General features: G+C 42.1%; 1 protein-coding gene across 1 annotated transcript in view; it reads left to right on the top strand.

Annotated features, from left to right (window-relative positions):
• Nucleotides 1-21,229, top strand: part of erbb2 (erb-b2 receptor tyrosine kinase 2) — a 37,475-nt gene that overhangs the window by 3,673 nt on the left and 12,573 nt on the right. Inside the window, exons 2-16 of the mRNA XM_083787772.1 lie at nucleotides 7,317-7,468; nucleotides 8,056-8,236; nucleotides 10,025-10,165; nucleotides 10,372-10,437; nucleotides 10,763-10,878; nucleotides 11,061-11,202; nucleotides 12,834-12,962; nucleotides 13,283-13,409; nucleotides 14,219-14,292; nucleotides 14,667-14,757; nucleotides 16,802-17,004; nucleotides 17,518-17,647; nucleotides 19,327-19,417; nucleotides 19,726-19,880; nucleotides 20,609-20,656. Coding sequence (XP_083643898.1) covers nucleotides 7,317-7,468; nucleotides 8,056-8,236; nucleotides 10,025-10,165; nucleotides 10,372-10,437; nucleotides 10,763-10,878; nucleotides 11,061-11,202; nucleotides 12,834-12,962; nucleotides 13,283-13,409; nucleotides 14,219-14,292; nucleotides 14,667-14,757; nucleotides 16,802-17,004; nucleotides 17,518-17,647; nucleotides 19,327-19,417; nucleotides 19,726-19,880; nucleotides 20,609-20,656 — 1,846 coding nt within the window. The remainder of the gene's footprint in view (nucleotides 1-7,316; nucleotides 7,469-8,055; nucleotides 8,237-10,024; nucleotides 10,166-10,371; nucleotides 10,438-10,762; nucleotides 10,879-11,060; nucleotides 11,203-12,833; nucleotides 12,963-13,282; nucleotides 13,410-14,218; nucleotides 14,293-14,666; nucleotides 14,758-16,801; nucleotides 17,005-17,517; nucleotides 17,648-19,326; nucleotides 19,418-19,725; nucleotides 19,881-20,608; nucleotides 20,657-21,229) is intronic.

The following is a 21,229-nucleotide window of genomic DNA, read 5'->3' as shown; positions in this document are numbered from 1 at the left end:
AGTAAGTAATTAGTTGCAGCCCTAGTTAAATGCTAATTCTATTCAAATAAAGGGGACTGCTGCACTTGACAACATTATAGACATTTTTCACTTTGGAAAAATGAACAAGCACTGGTTTTGTTTAGGCTAATAGTCACAATTATAAATTGCTTGCTGGATGAAACCTCTATCCGCCTCAGGGAAGCCTGCAACACATAGGCCTTTTATTCCACTTTAATACTTAAAAATATTCAATACATTGGATTACTCTTGGCTGTGATATAATAAGATAGCATCTGTTTGATGTTAATCGCATGAACCCTACTGCCCCTATTCTAGCTTGTTTGTAGGTTAGTTTTTTTTCTTTCTGCAAATAGATTTGATGGAGGGGAAAACACCCCTTGCCAGGACTCTGATAGTCGGACACTAAGTACCGATATGCTAGGATTTAAGTAGTAAATCGTTCTTCTCATTGAGATGTATTGAGTGTATTTAACCCATTTTGGCCTAACCTCGAAATCTTCTAAATCCTCCAGTTTTCTGAAATAAATATTTTCACGATTTTTCAAAAATAGCAGACCTACAAGCTCGTAGCACGCTATGAGCTTGTAGATCTGCTATTTTTCAATAGCTAAAGCATAACATAATGCTAACACCAAAAGGGGTTCCCGCCCAGAATGGGTTAAGGCCAGGACTGTAATTTGTGCTCAGACTCAAATTAATTAATTTGTGTCTCGTGGCTATGCTCTTTCCTTGTCCTTCTCTTGAAATAAAACTGACTTTGTTTGAAGAGATATCCTTTCCATGCCTTTTTTCATCTCACCGCTGCATTATACTGTACATCTCCATGGTGTACCTGTGTATCCTGTGTATGTATGTGTTGCGTGTGTCCCATATTGCGTGTGCATGCGTGAAGAGAACACAACGTCCGCACTCTGCAGAAACAGCGCAGAATCCACAGATCCTGTTCTGCTTGTCTGTTGAGCAATACCTGTTTGCCTTTTTCCCCTCTCTACAGCCACAGAGACCGGGGGGGGGGTGGGGGTGGAACGTTTATGCAAGTCGCGTTGCTAGGATTATAGTCGCATTAGTTGTAGCGTTGACAATGAATGGTCATGCAAAATCTCAGGGCTAATAAACCTAAAGAGAAAGTTTTGTGTGAGGTGTTCTTTGTGTATAGACGTAAAAGGCACCCAATCCATCAGAACAGGGTTGAGTCCAAAGGGGTTTGTGGTTTGCTTTGGCATCACAATTACAGGATGGTTCAATTTAACACCTGTAGTAGGATTGATTGATTGATTGAAAAATGTATTTCACAGTATGCAGAATAGGTGCATTTCAAACAAAAGTCAATACACAAGTCAATACATAAACTGTTACTGTGTGGACGACACAATGATTAAGCATTACACTTGTTTACAACAGGGTCCACCATTTTCAATTCATCAGAACATTTAGAGACGTACAAATATACACTTCTATAATAAATAAAAAACAGGAAATCATCATATAAAGGAAGTGAAAAGGGGAAAAACATATACAGTATGGGGGAAAGGGGGTGGGAGGGGGCCAATTTCAACCAAAAAGGAGAGAGTGGATCATCACTTCCAATTTCACTTGTTTTAAGTTGTTTATCCAGTATGCCAGTCATCCCGACCTGGAATTATTTACGGGGGCCAGTTTCGATTTGCAGCTGTCCGTAGGTGCCCTTTGAGGGCGGTTTTGAAGGAGTCAAGGGATTCACATGTCTTAATGGCTGTTAGTAGGGCGTTCCACATTTTGGTGGCATAGGAACGAAATGAATTTAGTCCCTTGTTTGAGCCGAATCTGGGTTGCACATGGTTAGGTTAGGAGCATCCGTAGTCCTTATACCTGTCATCTACTATCGACACATTCAAAGTGTGTAAACAGACATGTACGCACGTCGCACGCACGCAGTCGCACACAGTCACACACACACACACACACACACTGTCTCATACACACAGTCACACACAGTCTCTCACACACAGTCTCTCACACACACACACACACACACACACACACACACACACACACACACACACACACACACACACACACACACACACACACACACACACACACACACACACAGGCTTAGGACAGACTCCCTATGCTAACTGGCATGCTGCCACATGCAGGTGTGGCTTTAAACTGGCATTCATTCAGGTATACGTTTTACGTCATCATATTCTCTTTAATTAACTAGTTTGCCGCAGTTTGAAGGAACTTGTGAACATGTCTGTCCCTATGTCTGAGTACGATCTATTGACCCCTGCAGTTGATGCTGATTGGGTCGTATGCAAAGATGTCTCTCACACACACACACACACACACACACACACACACACACACACACACACACGCATGCACACAGAGATTGGGGTCGCATAAGGTCACACACACAACTTCATCTATAACTTATGTCAATTGAATTTAATGTCTGATGGACATGAACATCTCATGACAGTTATCTCACAATATTGAGTTGGAGCACAAATTAACCGCTATATTGTTTGAGTATATTTATTAAACCAAGTTCAGATGCTAAAAGCCTTTGTGTCATAAGCATGGAAATCCTGGAGGAGTGCAGAAGGACAAAAAACTCAATCACATGTGAAGCACGTAGACCATCATAATGCCTTGCACAGGAAATGAAGCAGAACCCCCCCCCCTCCCCCCTCTCTCGCACGCACGCACACTCGCACTCGCACAAGCACAAGCACACAATTCACTCAAACGAGTGAATTGTTACCACAGAAACACTTTGCCATAGAAACACTTCCAAATTGAAGTTGCCAGGATACGGTGTAGAGAAGCATTTAAGCACAAAACCATGTCTGTTTGATTGTAGATGTCAGTGGTATAACGGTATTTCCAGGCAGACAGTGAACTCATGGTTTAATAATATGTAAACTGGACATTCACTGGATTGCTGCCGGCAAAATCCCTGAATTGCTATAGGTTGATGGCTACATATTATTTTCAAAGGAGGTAGGGCCCGCACACCATTATTTTGGTAAAGAATAACTTTATTGAATCGACAACGTTTCGATCTTCACATACTGACCTGACGAAGCTCTGTGAAGATCGAAACGTTGTCGATTCAATGAAGTTATTCTTTACCAAAAGAATGGTGTGCGGGCCCTACCTCCTTCCATAATTGCCTTATTGGCCCTGCACCCACTGTCGAGGTGCGTGTAAATAGGTTTGCTCTACATATTACTTTCACCAGATATGCAGCTTTTAACTTCAATAGTCACTCTAGCACTGATAAGGGTGATTTTAAAGGGAGAATACAACATGACACCGAAGAAAAAGAAGGGAATGAAGGAGGTATGCAACTATGCACTGAGTATTTTAGGGATTGGAAAGAAAAGCTGGGCTCAACACACACACATGCACGCACTGTTCTACTGAGAGACTTTTGGAGAACAAACAACAAGGCAGGGTATAAAACGACAGGAACTGTCTTTACACACTTTTAGGAATGGAAAATCTGCTCTTTTATGTTGTCTTCTACAGCACATTTGCCTAATCCCCAAAGTTGGAACTGTTCTGTGTGTGTGTGTGTGTGTGTGTGTGAGGGTGTGTGTGTGTGTGTGTGTGTGTGTAGTCAGGTTCTTCCTTTGGGGATTTACATCTGAATATGTATTTCCATGACGACATTGCTGAAGAAGGCTGTGATTAGTCATTTGATTAGATATTTGACACAGGCTACGAGGTCACTCAGGGTGTATTTTTGGGAGCCACAGTTTGAATCGTAGCACCATTTGTTGGCTGACGTCGCTTGCTGTCAGATCTCATGTAAACTGAATTGATTGTGCGTCTCATTTAATTACATTCTTATTACACTCATAGTTTGAAACCCTACACAAAAAAAATCAAATTTCAGAAATATTTCCTTGTCTTTCAGATTTAGGGCTCCATTTTCGTCACTTATACCTAAACTTCCTTGCCTTTTTTTTTTTACTATTTTGAAAAACATTTTTGAATAGTTCAACTGAGCTTATAGACTGGCCATTTTAACTATTCAAAAATGTTTTGCAAAATAGTAAAAAAAAAAAAAGGCAAAGAAGTTTAGGGATAAGGGTTTTAGCGGTGACGAAAATGGAGCCCATAGTTCTCTCTCTGTCTCTGTTTTTCCCTCTGACAGGTGTACCGTATATAGGATGTAAAGTTCTAACGGCTTGGCCGATCACCAGGGAGCTTTAGATGAAGCAAACACACAGGGCGGATAAGAGCATGAGCATACAGCCGTATCTTGTGAACCTGGCAGACAACACTGACTGACATTCAACTAACGGTTGGTTGACCGTGTCGTCGTCCCCCCCCACTCGAGCTCATGCTGTGAACTTGTAGATCTGCTATTCTCGCTGAACGAATGTTTAGCCCAGAATGGGGATGCTATGCTAGTGGTTAATCTTCCTGACTGTGTCTCTGTATGAACGTGTCTCCCCTCCAGCTGGTTGTCTCCCACTCTCTCCCTAAGTATGGAAAGCGGTCGGGGGGGGGGGGGGGGGGAGGGGGGACGACGACACACCATTGCAGTGTGGCGGGGGTCGACAGAGGAAGTAATTTCTAAACTCTTGTAGGAGGGACTGTCCGCTGTGAGACAGCAAAGGCATGGGAGCTATGTGTCTGCAAGTGTCCCCATGAATTCTAATTCTGTATGACCCTGTGTGTGTGTGTGTGTGTGTGTGTGACGTGTGTGTGTGTGTGTGTGTGTGTGTGTGTGTGTGTGTGTGTGTGTGTGTGTGTGTGTGTGTGTGTGTGTGTGTGTGTGTGTGTGTGTGTGTGTGTGTGTGTGTGTGTGTGCGAGACTATGTGTAATGTGTGGGGGGCTCTCTGCACTTTACTGACAGCGGAAAAAGTCCACAGTTGTGAAACAGTAGTAGTCATCATGCTTACGATTTGTTCTTTTCAAAAGGCTTAACAAAATCCTTACTGGAAGGTTGATCGGACTCCAAAATCGTTCCGGACCATAATATTTGGAGTGATGTAATTTGTCATTGCTTGAATGTTAAACATTGCTCGAGCTCTGCTATCTTTAACTTTGTGATGAGCAGCTCCGTCTATTTGAAAATATCACTCTCCTGAAGAAATATGAGAAAGGTGGCCAGATGACTTCTGCACAATGCTGAAAAGTAAAACATATTGAACCTAGGTAACTAATAGGTATATATTGTATATTTTATATAGATACTGTAGACCACTGGTTCTCAACCTGTGGGTCGGGGGTCCCCACGTGGTTTCGGGGGCGTCACCAGAGGACAGTAAAGTGACAATTCAAGGACCTTTTTAAGGACTTTTTAATACCCCTCAACCTCTAAAATTCCAATTGTTGTCAGGGTGGGGGGTCCCCTGTTCAAATATAATTATTTGGGGGGGCATGAAAAGGTCCAAGAACCACTGCTGTAGTTTTACAGCTTGTGTGTACCCGATGAACCACTTCATTTAAACCCTATAATACTTTGTTGACCGGGGTCTCTTCACTGAAAATAGCCCATCTAAAAGCTCTGTGGCGCGTAGTGAGCTTGTAGATCTGCTATATTGCTCATGTCCAAATAAATAGAGATGCTAGGGTTCAAGTGGTTATTTCTATGGAAAAGTCAAAGCGTCTTATGGAACAAATGCATCACAGAGGCCCCCCCCATGGATTGATTACTTCCTCTTCCATGTTTGACACGGAGGCTATGAAATGGAAGTGTCCTTTCTATATATTTACTTGCGCAAGCAGAGCGTGCCAGTAATGTTTATCAGTCAGGTGCTACGATTGCGTGTGTCCGGGGGCCAGCACATGTTATGACGTCATATGCTGGCACGAAGCTGACCGTGCATGCTACGAAGCATATGTCCCATGACGTGATGAAGATATGTACCAATGTCCCTTTAGAATCCACGTGATATGACGTCATATGCTGGCCCGGGACATACGGAAGCAGACCGTGCAGGTATGCTTTCCACGGATGTCCCATAACGTGATGAAGATTATGTACCAACGCCAGGGTCTAATTGGTTTACGATGGTGACGTGATGATGATATGTTTCAGTGTCAGGGTCCTACGCATCAAACCACCCGAGTAACCACATTATACCACTAATCACTCAGAAATTACATATACATACATATAGACATATACACATATATAGACATAATTATGAGCATATGACGTGATGAATATATGAACCAATCCCAGGGTATAATTGGTTATCGATGGTGACGTCACGTAACGATGACATGTTTCAGTGTCGGGTGGACTAAAGTTAAGGTAATGCCCCTAAGTGTACATGTATGTAATCTGACACCGCTGCCATAACAGGCATAAGTAATCATTACCACACTTCAAAATACTACTTTTCCTCCTCCAAAAGCAAGGTACGTAGGCTGAGATTTGAAAGTTTGTAGCGGTCTACAGTACTTGCACGCTCTGCTTGCGCACTAGTAGGCCATTTATGGCCTACTTGTGTGCAACAAGCAAGTAGGCACTCGACAGAGTGCCGTTCTAGTTGAGGTTGAGGTTTAACATTTTTATTTAGTACCCCTAATTGCAGTAGGTACATTCATGTACATTCATAGGGGCATGAAACCCTAGACTGATTCTGTAGTTTGTTTTCAAGGCCACTAAAAACTACAGCAGACTAAAAAACGTGGCAGGCTAGTATACAGTAGGCATTTAGGCAACACAGTGACAGGCAGCTAATAAAGCTACTAATGGGTGTGTTACATTTAAACTTGTCCAAGGCCACAGTAGTCAACCGGTGTTGACACACCAATTATTCATTGTATTAGCTGCAGGCAGCTGCCTGTGTAGCTTGCTATCATAAGGTGTTTTACCTTGCTGTAGTTTTTAACCTGAACTAGAACCAAACTACAAAACCAGCCTAAGGTTTCATCTATCTAACTATAAATGCACCAAGTCTCGGTAGTGTGTGTGTGCACGTCTGTAATCCATGTAACTCGAGAACCGTTCGCCCCACTGACAACAAATGTTACACACACGTTCAACACCACCAAAGGGAATGCAGTACCCGGTGCCGGGTCCGTCGGATACACCGGTTGTTCAGAACCAGCACAAAAGCATCTGCCCGGACTCCTGGCCGGACAGGGCCCAAATGAGCCAATGTATCCCCCCCTAGATCACCCCCATATCTCCATATGGAGCTGTTCTGACGTCACACTGACACAAAAGCCTCTGCTCAACGGGCACCGCTCTTGTTCCCTTTAATTGTAGGGGAGTTTTGTTGGGTATTAAACAAATTGAGCCAAAGATACAGTTCCTGACCAGAAACATGCCTTTCCTTTTATTTTCTAGTGTGTCTGGGTACGGACATGAAGCTGGCTCTGCCGTCCAGCCTGGAGAACCATTATGACACCCTGAAGCTGCTCTATACAGGCTGCCAGGTCGTCCATGGTAACTTGGAGATAACACACCTTTACGGACAGCCCGATCTCTCTTTCCTACAGGTATTTCATTTTATTTTTAACAGTTGTCATATTACCGTGTTTTATCAACGCATTAGCTGATGTGAGGGAATTTCTGCGGTGAAAATAGCCAATCTCACAATGCATCACATCACATCACGATTAATTGTGACCTTGTCGATCGGCTATTTTCACAGTTTCCGAAAATGTTTGACAATGTTAGTGAATTTTGGTCAAATTACAATGACATTCCAAAAATAGGGATGCCTGGTTGAAAGTCACCCATCATCATAATTTGTCTTGGTGGTGTATCCTCTATATCAGGGGTCGGCAACCTTTTTGTCATGAAGTGCCATGTTTTCATTTTCTTGATAATCAGTGTGCCGTATCAACATAAAGTTTAATTATGTCACCACATAACAAATGTAATATTTCCATCTGATTTTGATTGTCCATAGGCTGTGTACATAACCTTTGCATGTGGCATATTTTCTTTCACACAGACTCAGAGCCCAGAATTTAAGTGAATGTAGAATTATGTGCAGGGTGTAATTTATATACAGATACACGTCAGGTCGTCTGGTGTCTTCTCGTCACATTTGTTTTATCCCACAACACTTCCTCTCCAGGGCATCGTGGAGGTGCAGGGTTACGTGCTGATAGCTCATGTGGCTGTGAGTCTGCTGCCTTTGGATAACCTGCGAATTATCCGCGGCAGCCAACTGTACAACAGCTACTCCCTGGCTGTGCTGAACAACACAGACGGAGCGGAACAAGGACTCCGGACACTCCGACTCCGCAGCCTTACAGGTCACACAATAGGAGAGCTTTTCTGGTTGTTGTGTTTTTTAAGACTGTTACCCAGCAGGACCCGATTAACTGTGGCCTGATCCCTCTGTTCATTGTTTGGGTTTTAGGTCAGGTGTGACCGTTTTGTATTATTGTTATATATGATATCCTCTCAATAGGAATAGAAAGTATAGGAAATATACATGGTTTTATTGTATCTGTTGTATCTGCTGTGTTTGTGATTAAACCATTTCAGGAAGTGGTTATCCTGTATAGGCATGTAACAATATATTGTAAATCGATTAAAATCGTGATGCAAGCAGCAGAGGGCGCGTAAAAAAAGAAAAGAAAAATACATATATTTTTATACAATCGTGATTTGAATCGTATGGTGAGTTGAGTGAATCGTTACATGCCTATGTATTATTACACATATTTGTTGAGTATGTGATTGTGATTGGTCGATAAAGATGTACACTGTACAATATGTAATTTCCTAGTAGTTCCTCAATAATAGATTAGTGTTCTTCCTCTGTTCATGTTGCTGTGGAAGCGGCAGCTCATAACTTTTATATTATTTTTATTCATAGTGTAAACATGACAGCTTCGGTCACCCTCTTTGAGCTGCCAAACAGACAAACACAAAACCTATAGCGTTCAAAACCGTGAGCTCATAACTTTTGAATCAATAATATTGTATGTCAAATTATTTTGCTCGTGAATAACCCTGTATAATATGCAGGGTTATGTGCAGTGAGGTGGTCATTATTGTAAATAACCCTGTAATATGCAGGGTTATGTGCAGTGAGGTGGTCATTATTGTAAATAACCCTGTAATATGCAGGGTTATGTGCAGTGAGGTGGTCATTATTGTAAATAACCCTGTAATATGCAGGGTTATGTGCAGTGAGGTGGTCATTATTGTAAATAACCCTGTAATATGCAGGGTTATGTGCAGTGAGGTGGTCATTATTGTAAATAACCCTGTAATATGCAGGGTTATGTGCAGTGAGGTGGTCATTATTGTAAATAACCCTGTAATATGCAGGGTTATGTGCAGTGAGGTGGTCATTATTGTAAATAACCCTGTAATATGCAGGGTTATGTGCAGTGAGGTGGTCATTATTGTAAATAACCCTGTAATATGCAGGGTTATGTGCAGTGAGGTGGTCATTATTGGGAGGCATCGGTCCTGCCTCTAGTACTTTTATACTTTTACGGACTGCAGACTTTTACTTGGGACAGAGTATTTCTACATTGCAGTTTTAGAGTTTTAGAGTTTTATTTGGATCCCCATTAGCTGGTGCATAGCAGCAGCTAATCTTCCTGGGGTCCACACAGAACATAAAAACATGACATTCGACATGTCAAGGACAATGATATATAAATAAAATAAAATAAAATTGAAAATATTATATATCATATGATCTTGACTGCTGTGTGTGTGTGTGTGTGTGTGTGTGTGTGTGTGTGTGTGTGTGTGTGTGTGTGTGTGTGTGTGTGTGTGTGTGTGTGTGTGCGTGCGTGTATGCGTGTCCGTGCGCGTTCGAGCGCCCTACAGTTTTTGGGTTTCAAGATGCGTCTTCAATTGTCTCTTGAAACTTGATTTAGTTTTTTCTTTTGTAATCATAGATGGCAGTTTGTTCCACTCAGCCATGGCTCTATACAGTACTGTGTGCTGCATAGACCCTGTTCTGGCTTTATGGACTTGATAGCAGTATTGATACTTTTACTTAAGCAGTGGTTGAAAAAGTACAATATATATATTTTTTTTACTTATCACTGAAGTTCTTCATCTCTATCCCGCAGAAATCCTGGAAGGTGGCGTGTACATTTGGGGGAACCCTCAGCTGTGCTTCCCAAACCCCAAGAACATCATCTGGGACGACACTTTGGACAAAATGAACAAATATGCGAGTGAACTTCGATTGCAAACACAGGCCCCCAATTGTAAGTGCTTGATTGAGCGACTCAATGGAATGGTAAATACAGCCCAATGCAAATGAAACAGAAAAAACAAAAACGGGAGGTACATTGTAATGTCTGTCTGGTATTTGCTTGTTTCTTGAACTCCCATGTGCAGTCTCATCAGCAGTGTCTTGACTGTGTTATCTGTGTGTTTGTGTTTAAAATGTGTGTGGTCTCCTTTCGTGCAGGTCCAAAGTGTTCCTCTGTCTGCCGGAATGGCTGCTGGGGAGAAGCTGTGGAGGACTGCCAAACCTGTGCGTTAACGGCACACACACACACAAACCTGCACAGACAACACTTGTTTTCCATGTGACCGCCAAGATAATTAAGCAATATTGATTAATTGGTGTAATATTGCGTTTTCCAAACATTTTCAAAAATACCCAAAATAGCAGATCTACAAGCTTGCAAGCGTACAAGCTTGAAGATCAGTAGATCTGCTATATTGGGTAATTGAAAATAAGTAAAGACTATTTAATTAAAATGTATATATGTTTTTATAATCGATTATTACATCATATTATGTATGTCCTGTTTTATCTCAAATTCTCTCATCCATTCTCTCTGTCCTCTCCACAGTGACTCACATGAACTGTTCGTCTGGCTGTCGGCGATGCAAGGGCCCTCATTCCAACGACTGCTGTCATATGCAGTGTGCTGCTGGATGCACAGGGCCCAAAGACTCTGACTGTCTGGTGAGACACACACACACACACACACACACACACACACACACACACACACACACACACACGCACACACACACACACGCGTTCTAACGTAGAAGCTTATCTCCTATACAAGCTCCATTGATGTGATAGCCATTTCTGGAGAAATAAACCCTTCCTTTAATCCTTCCTCCTTCCTCCTTCTCCAGGCGTGCCGGCACTTCTACGACAGCGCCGTGTGCAAATACAACTGTCCCCTGCCCACCATCTATGACCCGGTCACCTTCGTGTCCATACCCAACCCAAACAGGAAGTTCAATTTTGGAGCCACCTGTGTCAAAACGTGTCCCCGTAAGACTAACTTTATTATTGTTTTATAACTTGTTGAGTGTTTGAGTTGGCTAGGAAGGAGGGCAGTGCTCTCTTATTGTTTTACAACTTGTTGCGTGTTTGAGTTGACCGGGGAGGGCCGTTCTCTCTTATCAGCAATCACATTTATGCAGTCATACATATTCACAGTCGGTATAGAGGGTATGCTATGCGCATAAAGTGAGTGGCAAATCAAGTGGCAAAGTGAGTTTAACGTTGTTTAATGCAATCAGATAGGACTTTTCTGTTTGCATGTATGGGCTGTCAAGGCCAGAAAGTCGTTTTTTGCCAATCAGTAAGCATTCCTGGCTTCTCGCATAACTTCCGGGTATGGCGACAGGCGAGCAGGCCGGGGGGCCTCCCCAATGTGCTCCATATATTTGTGCTTGCTCTAAAAGGTTTCATGACATTCATTTTCATTTATTTTTCGTTTTTCTTTTAGGTGTTATGACCTCAATTACAACCAAACAACCTGAACTATGAACAATGAACATTCAGTGGATTTTCTGTGGTCTGGGATTTTCTCTGTGTTTGTGAAGCCTTTTGAGCTGCAATGAAAACAGGCAAAACAGTGACATCTGCTGGCAAATCCCATTGTCATAATGGGATTTGCTGGCTCTTACATCACACAACACAGGGAAATCAGAGCACTTGTTTGTGCCAGAAAACCCCAGACCACAGATAGTTACTGAATGTTAAAAGTTCAGGCTTTTAGGGTGCAATTGAGCTCAGAAAACCTAAAATAAGAAAAATTACAAAAACTTTTTCTTTATGTCACAATCCCTTTAAAAAGGTAATAGAGCATGCACATCCACTCTAGCCCAGGTGCTGGACAAATGGCAGTACAGGAGAAAGAAATAGAGTTATTAATTAATAAACCAGTGGAGCTGCGACTCTATTTCTTTCACAATCATTTTACGAGCATTGGATAAATGTGTGCTAGAGAAGATTTCGTTAAATTAATTTCTGTGGGTCAGGATCGAGCTTGCGACACACTGTACGCAACGCATCAGGTGAAAGCTACATATCTGGTGAAAATAACCTAATAACCTACTACAAGCTCCCAAAAAGAGCTTGGAAATAGCTGACCTACAGGCTCACAATGCGTCACAAGATTACCGGTAGCCGTTTTAAGGCAAACAGATTTGGTAGAGAGGGAAAAAAAGAATGGGCCAAATGATAGAGCCATGATGGACTCCACTCAACATATAATATATAGTATATATACTGTAGTGTTTAAAGGCCTATTCATACTCCAGTTTTAGGTGATCAAAGTGACAAACTACAACATGACGTCACGGCGCGGTGGTGTGCGCTTCCCCGCTCACCCAAACACATCTCTCTGCTTTTACTAACCACCGTTTCGGTGGTCACCTTATCACCTAAAACTGGAGTATGAATAGGCCTTAAGTGGTTACGCGGTTTACCGTCTCCTCTCAGGTGTTCTCATTCAGTAAAGGTGTGAACTATAGCTTTTTATGTTTAGGCTACCGCTGCCACCCTTTGCACACATGCTTTCATATGGGGAAATTACTCTCCCCTGTTTACATACTACAGCATATGCAAACATCTAATATACCGTAAGTGTAAAAGGCTTGTCTCTGTGTCCACAGACAACTACCTGGCCATGGAAATGGCCTGTACCATGGCGTGCCCCAAAGCTAACCAGGAAGTCATCATCACCCAGCCTGACGGAAATGAGACGCAGAAATGCGAGAAGTGTGAGGGGGACTGTCCCAAAGGTGTGTGTGTGCGCACCCGCATGCTCATTCAGATTTAGTTCTTTATTTATACAAAGGCGCCTGGTCAGCACTGAGTACTACAATAGGAAACATCACAGCTGTTTGAATCTTATATATTGTTTTATATTACATGTGCATGGTGTGATGCTTAATTGGGTGATTATGAATGATCACTGGTCCAAATGTGTGCAAAACTGAACAAACTTGTTCTAGACAACAATGCCATGCTGCTGCTGTTGTTGTTGTATCTGGTAATCACATAATCTCACGTCACGGTCCTGAGATGGTCCGTTCTCATTGTGATCACTGTTCCGTTGCAGTGTGCTATGGTCTGGGCATGGGCAATCTCCAGGGAGTTACCATGGTGACGACTGCTAACGTGGAGCAGTTCAACAGCTGTAAGAAGATCTTTGGCAGCCTGGCCTTTCTGCCACAGAGTTTCACTGGGTGAGAGGAGAGCTAAGTCAATTCTAATGAAATCATTCTAAAGTAATTAGTTAGAAGATGGAGTTTTTGGGTTCGCGTCATTAGTCCAACGGCTCTATATTCCAACATTACTAACTGTATCTCTAACCCTAACCATAAACCGCACGCGGAATCCACGGTGAGTCTTAACTGGCCACACATGTCGGAATTACGGGATGTCGGACTAATGCGCAGTCCCCAGAGTTTTTAAAAATGGCACTGGCCGACACAAGAAAGACACCAACCTGTTTCTTAATGCATTCCGAGGAGTAAATAACAATAATGGCATCCCCAAGTGCAAAGTGACAGCGAAATATATATAGAATATTCTTTCTACATTTGTCTAATATGCACACACAGTATAATGTATGTTTGACTCTTTTTTTCTTGTGTGCAGCACATAAGTCTTTAGGCGTTAGTCTTAGTCTTTAGACTTATCAGGTGTTCTATTCTGTTCTCTGCTGCTCCCTCAGCTTGTATAACACCATCAGGTCCACTGGAGCTTATCTCCTGTTCGTATCAACCATGACACTTCATCACTGTTGAGGATCAGCATTTCATTTAATTTCATTAGGCCTTGGAAACATCACATTTTGAGAAACAATCTGATAGATTGCAAACAGCAAGACATGGTGGGAATTAGATTTTTCACTAGACTACCAGACTTGCACAGCTCCAGCTGATGACTATAACCTCAAATATTGTAGGTAGATTTATATGGGGGTGGCGCGTTGATCTTCATCACTGATTAAAGTGTTATTTATGGATATTGTATATGCTCCTTTGTGCAGTGACCCAGCGACCAACACATCGGGCCTGAGTCCCAGTCAACTGAATGCGTTCAAGAACCTGGAGGAGATTACAGGTAGTCAATAATTATAGGCTGAATCTACACAGAGAAAACACTCAAGCCTGTATGCCTGCTCCACTGCGTTGTGAAAGGATTTCTAGTTTTTCTTGATGGATATAACATTGAGCAACATTGTTACCGTGTACCTGGCAACTTGTAAATGTGTCATTGGTTTTACTTTGATTTAAGAAAACCCAGCGTCTTCCCAAACTGTACATAAATACCAGATATGGGCCACATTGTGTAAAACATCAAACATCATCCAGCCTGACTGCATTCATTCACACGATCACAATCACATATGCACACACTACAAACCTTCATGCCTGTGATATTATTGCTGTCCTTATAGTAGTTCAGGCTGATTTACTAGGTGTAAACTATTGCAGGTTACCTGTACATTGATGCCTGGCCTGCCAACTGGACTGATCTGAATGTTTTTGAGAACCTAAAGGTGATCCGAGGCAGAATGCTATACAAGTAAGGCTGTTTAGCTGTCTGTCTCTCCTCATACCCGTCTGTCTGTCTGTCTGTCTTCCTTTTCCTTTTTGTCTTGTCCTGCTCACCCTTCTAACCAGGTCTTTGCTTTTGTCCATCTGCCTGTCAACTTACCAACCTTATCATTTATTTAACGAGACATGCTATATCACTTAACTGTCTAATGTCTAATATAATCATCTACATTTGTAGTATTTGCCTTGTGTGGATGATGATGATGCATGACACATGCATGACACATCAGTACAATGAAAATAAAGTATAATGCAATAATATCTTTTCTCAACAATCTGTTCATGCCTGAATATGTGTCTCTGAGTCAAGCTTGCGTCACATTCCTGACACAAGGCCAAGGCCATCATGTTGAAATGTGGAGCAGGTGTGTGTCCTCGGTGCATCCTTGGCTGTGGGTGCGCAGCTACGGTCAATAGTTAGTATTAAAAAAAACATCAAATGAATGGACATAGTGGCGCACTAAAAGATGAAAATGCCAACACTTTAGCGCAGATTAACATTTCTTTCATTTGTTACATTTTGCTACATCATGCTGCTATCGTGTTTTGGCCTTGACTCTTAAGCTCTGACGAAGGCTTTTGGCTGAAATGTGCTAGGAGTCTGATGTAGCAAAATATTTTCTTTTTAATCTATTCAAAGATCTACATTTCTATCCTTTGGATACAATATGTTTGCCATCATGTGTGTCTGCATCTCAGTCTACCCGTCCCTTAGATCTCTGTTTTCTACAAACCGTATCCATGACCATGAGTCACTCCCATCCAGGGATGCACAATTAATGGAAAAGAGCTGTGCTCTTTGCCCTCATGCCGTCATTACATACAGTACCATTTGACCAAACATATGGTTCCAATGAACAAAAAAACATATATTTCCACCACAAATCATCATTACTAAATAGTAATATTTTGATTACAAACAACCATAATAATGTTTTTGGCCATAATCATGCAGCCTGTCTGTCTTATTACACAATAATCTGCCTCATGGATTAGACATTGTTCTCTCAGGTTCATGTTAGGTTGTTGAGTTGACTCACTCTAGGCTAATCGTTAGGCAGCACCGTTGCCTAAAGCTGCAGTGTAGCCTTGCTAACTTTGTCCAGAATAACAATGGGAATCTATGGGAAGCTAGCCAGCGCAGTATGCTAAAACCAGGTCAGCGTGACTAGACTACTGGGGCATGCTGGGTATGTTTGTCTGAGACTTTTCTAGCAATATACAACAGACTCAGATTTTATGGGCTGTTGTTTCGGTAATTGGAGCAATCAGATGGTTTTGTTTTCATCCATATCTACAATGCTGTTTCAATTGTTTACTTCCTTGAGGTGTTTATATAGGTGTCTAGATACGGTAACAATTCATGTCAACTTGATCAAACGATTCTAGTATTTTACATATATTCAGTGTAATGTTCTCCCCCTCAAAAAGTTGAGGGGGAGAACAAAGTTTTTTCCTAACACTTGATTCTCTCTGTATGCCAGGCTCAATCTCTCCAGCCTCTCTAATAGTAGGGCCTAAGCAAATTCCAGGCTGATCAGCACTATTCTGTGTGGTTAATAAGTTTGGTTCACAACCAAACCTGACTCCGGTAGAAACACCAACAGAACCAGTTCTCCACTGCGACGCACCAAACTGTACCACGCTCAAAACCGCAGTGGAAAGGCCCTATAATATAGTCTCACATAGCCAGATGACCAGAGATCTTTACCAATGATATGTCTGGGGCACTCTAAATTGAAATGTAGGAGCTAAAACAGCGCAGAGAACGGCTGTCAACAAATGTGCATTCCTATATGAAGTTAATCTGCATACAAGGTGTTAATTCACTGCACCCCCCTTATAAAACTTCCAAACCTGGAGACAAACTAGCACTAGCCTTATGTCAATGTTATATGATGTCAAACATACAAAATATGTCCAAAAACCAGAGCCAGCTCTGAATTCTTGCTCACAAATCTTTAGAACACAATGATGACATAAGCCCTAACCTCTCCTCTCGCTGTGTCTAGGGGGGTGTTTTCACTGGCAGTCCAAGACCTCCACATTCGCTCGCTGGGGCTGCGCTCACTACGAAGTGTCAGCGGAGGTCTGGTCCTGTTGCACAGCAACCCCCAGTTATGCTACACCACCTCCTTACCCTGGGGAACCCTCGTCCACCCCACCCAGGGACCCTTCCGCATTGTCAACCACAACCAGGACCCCCAGCTTTGTGGTAGGTTGGACTCTTGGGACACGGACACCTGTACATCGTGACATTGATTACCCACTGCCGTTATGAGAACTTTCCGCGCCTGCGTCTTTGTATGAGGAATGAAATGAAATGAAATGAAAAGTTCACTGTCTTTTTGATCACATCACATGCAAATGCAGACACGTTTCTGTGACTACCGAGGTGTGGGGGGGGGGGACCTTTTTTTTACCGGCCCACATGTGCGTTCCTCGGCCACGCACACACAGACCCCAATACATTCACAGAAAACTGCTGAATTTTCTATAAATTATTAACTGTACGTTTCATTGATTCATTTCTTAACGGCGATTAATCAATTAACTATTAACATCCCTGTGTAATTTTGCTTTAAACCGACAAACCCCCACTCCCTATTATAAGACAATGTATTGTTTGACTCTTGCAGTAACTTACAGTAGCATGTAGTATTTTAGGTAAAAGGTCAAAGTGTGAGTGTCAGTGTGAGTGTGACAGTGTCTCTTTGTGTCTCTGCAGAGGAGGAGGGCCGTGTGTGTCACCCCCTGTGTGAAGGGGGGTGTTGGGGCCCAGGGCCCAGCCAGTGTGTGTCCTGCAAAGCCTTCCAGCGTGGAATTGAGTGCGTGGAGGAGTGTGATATCTATCAGGGGTAAGGAGGTTATGTTTTTGCCCTGTCTGTCCGTCCGTCCGTCTGTCTGTCTGTCTGCTTGTCTGTCTGTCTGTCTGTCTGTCTCTCTCTCAAGACAGATTCAGAGCTCCGAATCTGAATCATTCAAAGGATCCCCCCCTCTTTTTTCCAGATTGGTCGGTCTGTCTGTGACCATAATCTTGCAAAGTAATTGCCCTTTTCTTTTTTTAACCATTTTGTTGACCCCATGACCTTTCCTGTGGCACCACCAACAGGATAAATGAGCAAATGGAAGGGATTGTTAGGCCTTGGCAGAGCTCTGCGTTCTTGTCTGTTTTGTGTTTGTATGCAGTTGTTGCAAGAAAGGCAAGATTTACCATTATTTATAAATATATAAAAAAACTAGGTAAATGGACATTATGAGGGGGTGGTGACAAAAATACAAGCAGAGGTTCTAAATAATATAGAGCCATAATAAATCAATCTGAATGCTTTTAGCGTTAAGTGTGCTCCCAAGCAGCCATCGATTTGTGGACAAAGTGACAGTGACAGTCATTTATTTTTAAAAGGACATTTATGGGTCAATGCACACTATAGTCATTATGAGTGGACTGGTAATAGTAAGCATCAGTGTTGTTTGAAACATTGGAAGGCATCAATGATCTTTTTCAGTAGAAAGTACATTACTTTTGTTGAGTGAGCAAATTGTTTTAGCAGTTAGTTTCCCACATACCATGTGTATGCACAATATATGGAAGATTTGATTATGTTTCAGACTTATCTAAAAATGTATTAATTTCATGTGTTTCAATCTACACACAGTACTCCACAATTACAAGGTGTTTTCGGTTTTGTAAATGTATTAAAGATAAAAGACTTATATCCCATGTATGTACAGTAGGTATTCAAATGACATGTTATGATACTCACAATTAAGCTCTGGTACATCCTAGTTGTCTAAAAACCAAATGTGTGAGACGGGATTGTATCATGGCTCATGTCTGGAGAAGGATGCAAGGCAAGCATTGAAATTCCCAGGAGCACGGTAGCCTCCATCATTCGCAAATCGAAGAAGTTTGAAACCAACAACAGTCCTCTTTGATCTCTCTGCCTTGCCAAATTGAGTAATCGCGGACGAACCAAGAAAGAACCGACTGGACACACTTAGTATAGAACCTCCATCCCAGTCTTCCCAAACCCCCATGACCTGGACTCCCATGCTTCACATCTAAAATCACACTGTCACACTGAGCATCACTACACCACCACTAACCACTTCCACTTCTCAAATAAACAACTTGAAATACATTTGGCGAAGCCTTTACCTAGTGAACCAAGTACTATTTCAAAATATTCCCAAATCCCTGTTGTTTGCTTTGTCATTGTGGAATAGTGTGTGTAGATTGATGGGGGTAACACAGTGACCATTCTGACCGGGCACCCATTTTGGTGTCAGCATCATGTTGTGCTTTAGCTATTTAAAAATAGCAGATCTACAAGCTCATATCGCGCCACCGAGTGGCGCGATACGAGCTTGTAGGTCTGCTATTTTTTGAAAAATCGAAGATCGAAGATTTTTTTAGAATCTGATCTCAGGTCAGAATGGGTTCATCAGGACCAGTGTGTGTCCGGCGGAAACCTCGTATGAATCTGATCTCAGGTCAGAATGGGTTAATGTCCCCACTGTGGTTGTGTTGCAGGTCTGTGCGTGAGTATACAGATGGATCTCTGTGTGGTGCCTGTCATTCAGAATGCCGGCCAATCAATGGCTCTGTCTCCTGTCATGGCCCGGTAAGACGAGTCTGCTTAATTGTTTCATTTAGCAGACGCTCTTAATCCAGAGCGATTTACATTAGGCAGGAACAAAAGACATGGTAATACATCAAATACATAAAAGGTCATCATGAATCGTACGTATGCTAAGAACCCAACAGTGGAATATCTATATAATGAACTATGCATATGTACTATATAATGTCTACATAAAATGCTATCTAAGTTACATAAGTCGAGCTACTATGCCCTTATGCTTGTGTGAACCAAAATCCCAAATGCACGCATATTAAATGTCAACCATTTCGCCTACGCTCCTCGTGCAGAATGCAGACCAGTGCACAGAGTGCCTAAACTTCCAGGACGGAGATGTGTGTGTGGAACGCTGTCCCAGTGGTGTGAAAGAAGATCAGCACACTATATGGAAATACAGCAACGCCACAGGACACTGTGTGTCCTGCAACACCAACTGTACCCTTTCGTGAGTGAAAATACACTCACTCAGTCATATTGCGCACACACACACACCAGTGTTGATTTCGTCAACTAAAACTATGACAAAAAATGTTCACCGACTACCTTTTTTCACTAACGAAAATGAAATAAAAACTAAGCTATGGTGACTAAAACTATGACTAAATATAAATATAAATCAAATGTACATTTACTGTAACTGACAAACAACTACCGGTAGACTAAAATGTCATGGGAGAAGTAAGTTCTAAGTAATTTTATGCTTGGTTGTGTGCAGTTGTCACTCGCCGAAAATAGCCGATCTACAAGCTCACAGCTTGTGGATCGGCTATTTTTGGTGCACAGCTAAGTATAGATCGGGCATTTCAAAGCCATCAGGGCCGGCCAAAATACATTTTTGTCGACTAAATCAACTGTAGACTTAGTCGATTCAAATCTTATTTAGTCAACTAAAACTAGACTAAAACATTTCAGATTACTAAAATATGGCTAAAACTAAATGGAATTTAATTAAAAGACTATGACTAAAACTAAACACACACACACACACACACACACACACACACACACACACGTCACACACACACACACACACACACACACACACACACACACACACACACACACACACACACACACACACACACACACACGCGCACACACACTATTATATTATATTTCTGCTTAGTATGCAAGTATTATAATTATTTTACATGCTGCTCTTCTTTCTTTCAGCTGCTCTCAAATGGATGAGAGAGGCTGCCCTATTCATTCCAAAACAGGGTAAGCTAGAGCTACTTGACTTTCCCATCAGTTGGCTTTCCGATAACAAACTGTCCTTGCACCTTGGTAGAACAAAACAGAATCCATTCTTTTTGGGTCCAAAAACATTCCGTTAGTAATACAAATGCAATTGATTTCAAGGTCAGTGTTGACGATATAGTAATCTCAGGCAAAGAAGAGGTTACCTATTTGGGCTGTATTTTTGACAACAAAGAGCCAGAGCCCTCATCGAATGCCACTTTGACTATGCTTGCACCTCTTGGTTCTGCAACATCCCAATGTCACTTGAAGCTACGTTTCAGAGACCTACCAAAACAAACTGATTCGGCGACCTCTCGGCCTAAAGCCCATGACCCACCTAATTCCAACACATTTTGCTAGTCCGGGATGGATCAGGGTAGAAGACAGGGTTAAGCAATTCAAAATGTGATTCGTTTTTAAGATGGTCAAAGGGGTTCATCAACATTATGCTATGTTGATGAATTGTTATGTCATTCGGAGGGATAGTCTTCCTGCTAGGCCTTGGGCCTGTCGCATCTCCATGGTTCCCATGGTGCACTATGCACGGGAGGG

The sequence above is a fragment of the Protomyctophum parallelum genome (assembly GCF_964188405.1).
Source record: "Protomyctophum parallelum genome assembly, chromosome: 17".
Classification (NCBI taxonomy): domain Eukaryota; kingdom Metazoa; phylum Chordata; class Actinopteri; order Myctophiformes; family Myctophidae; genus Protomyctophum; species Protomyctophum parallelum.
The sequence above is the reverse complement of the archived record's forward strand: the minus strand, read 5'-3'. Positions and strand labels throughout refer to the sequence as shown.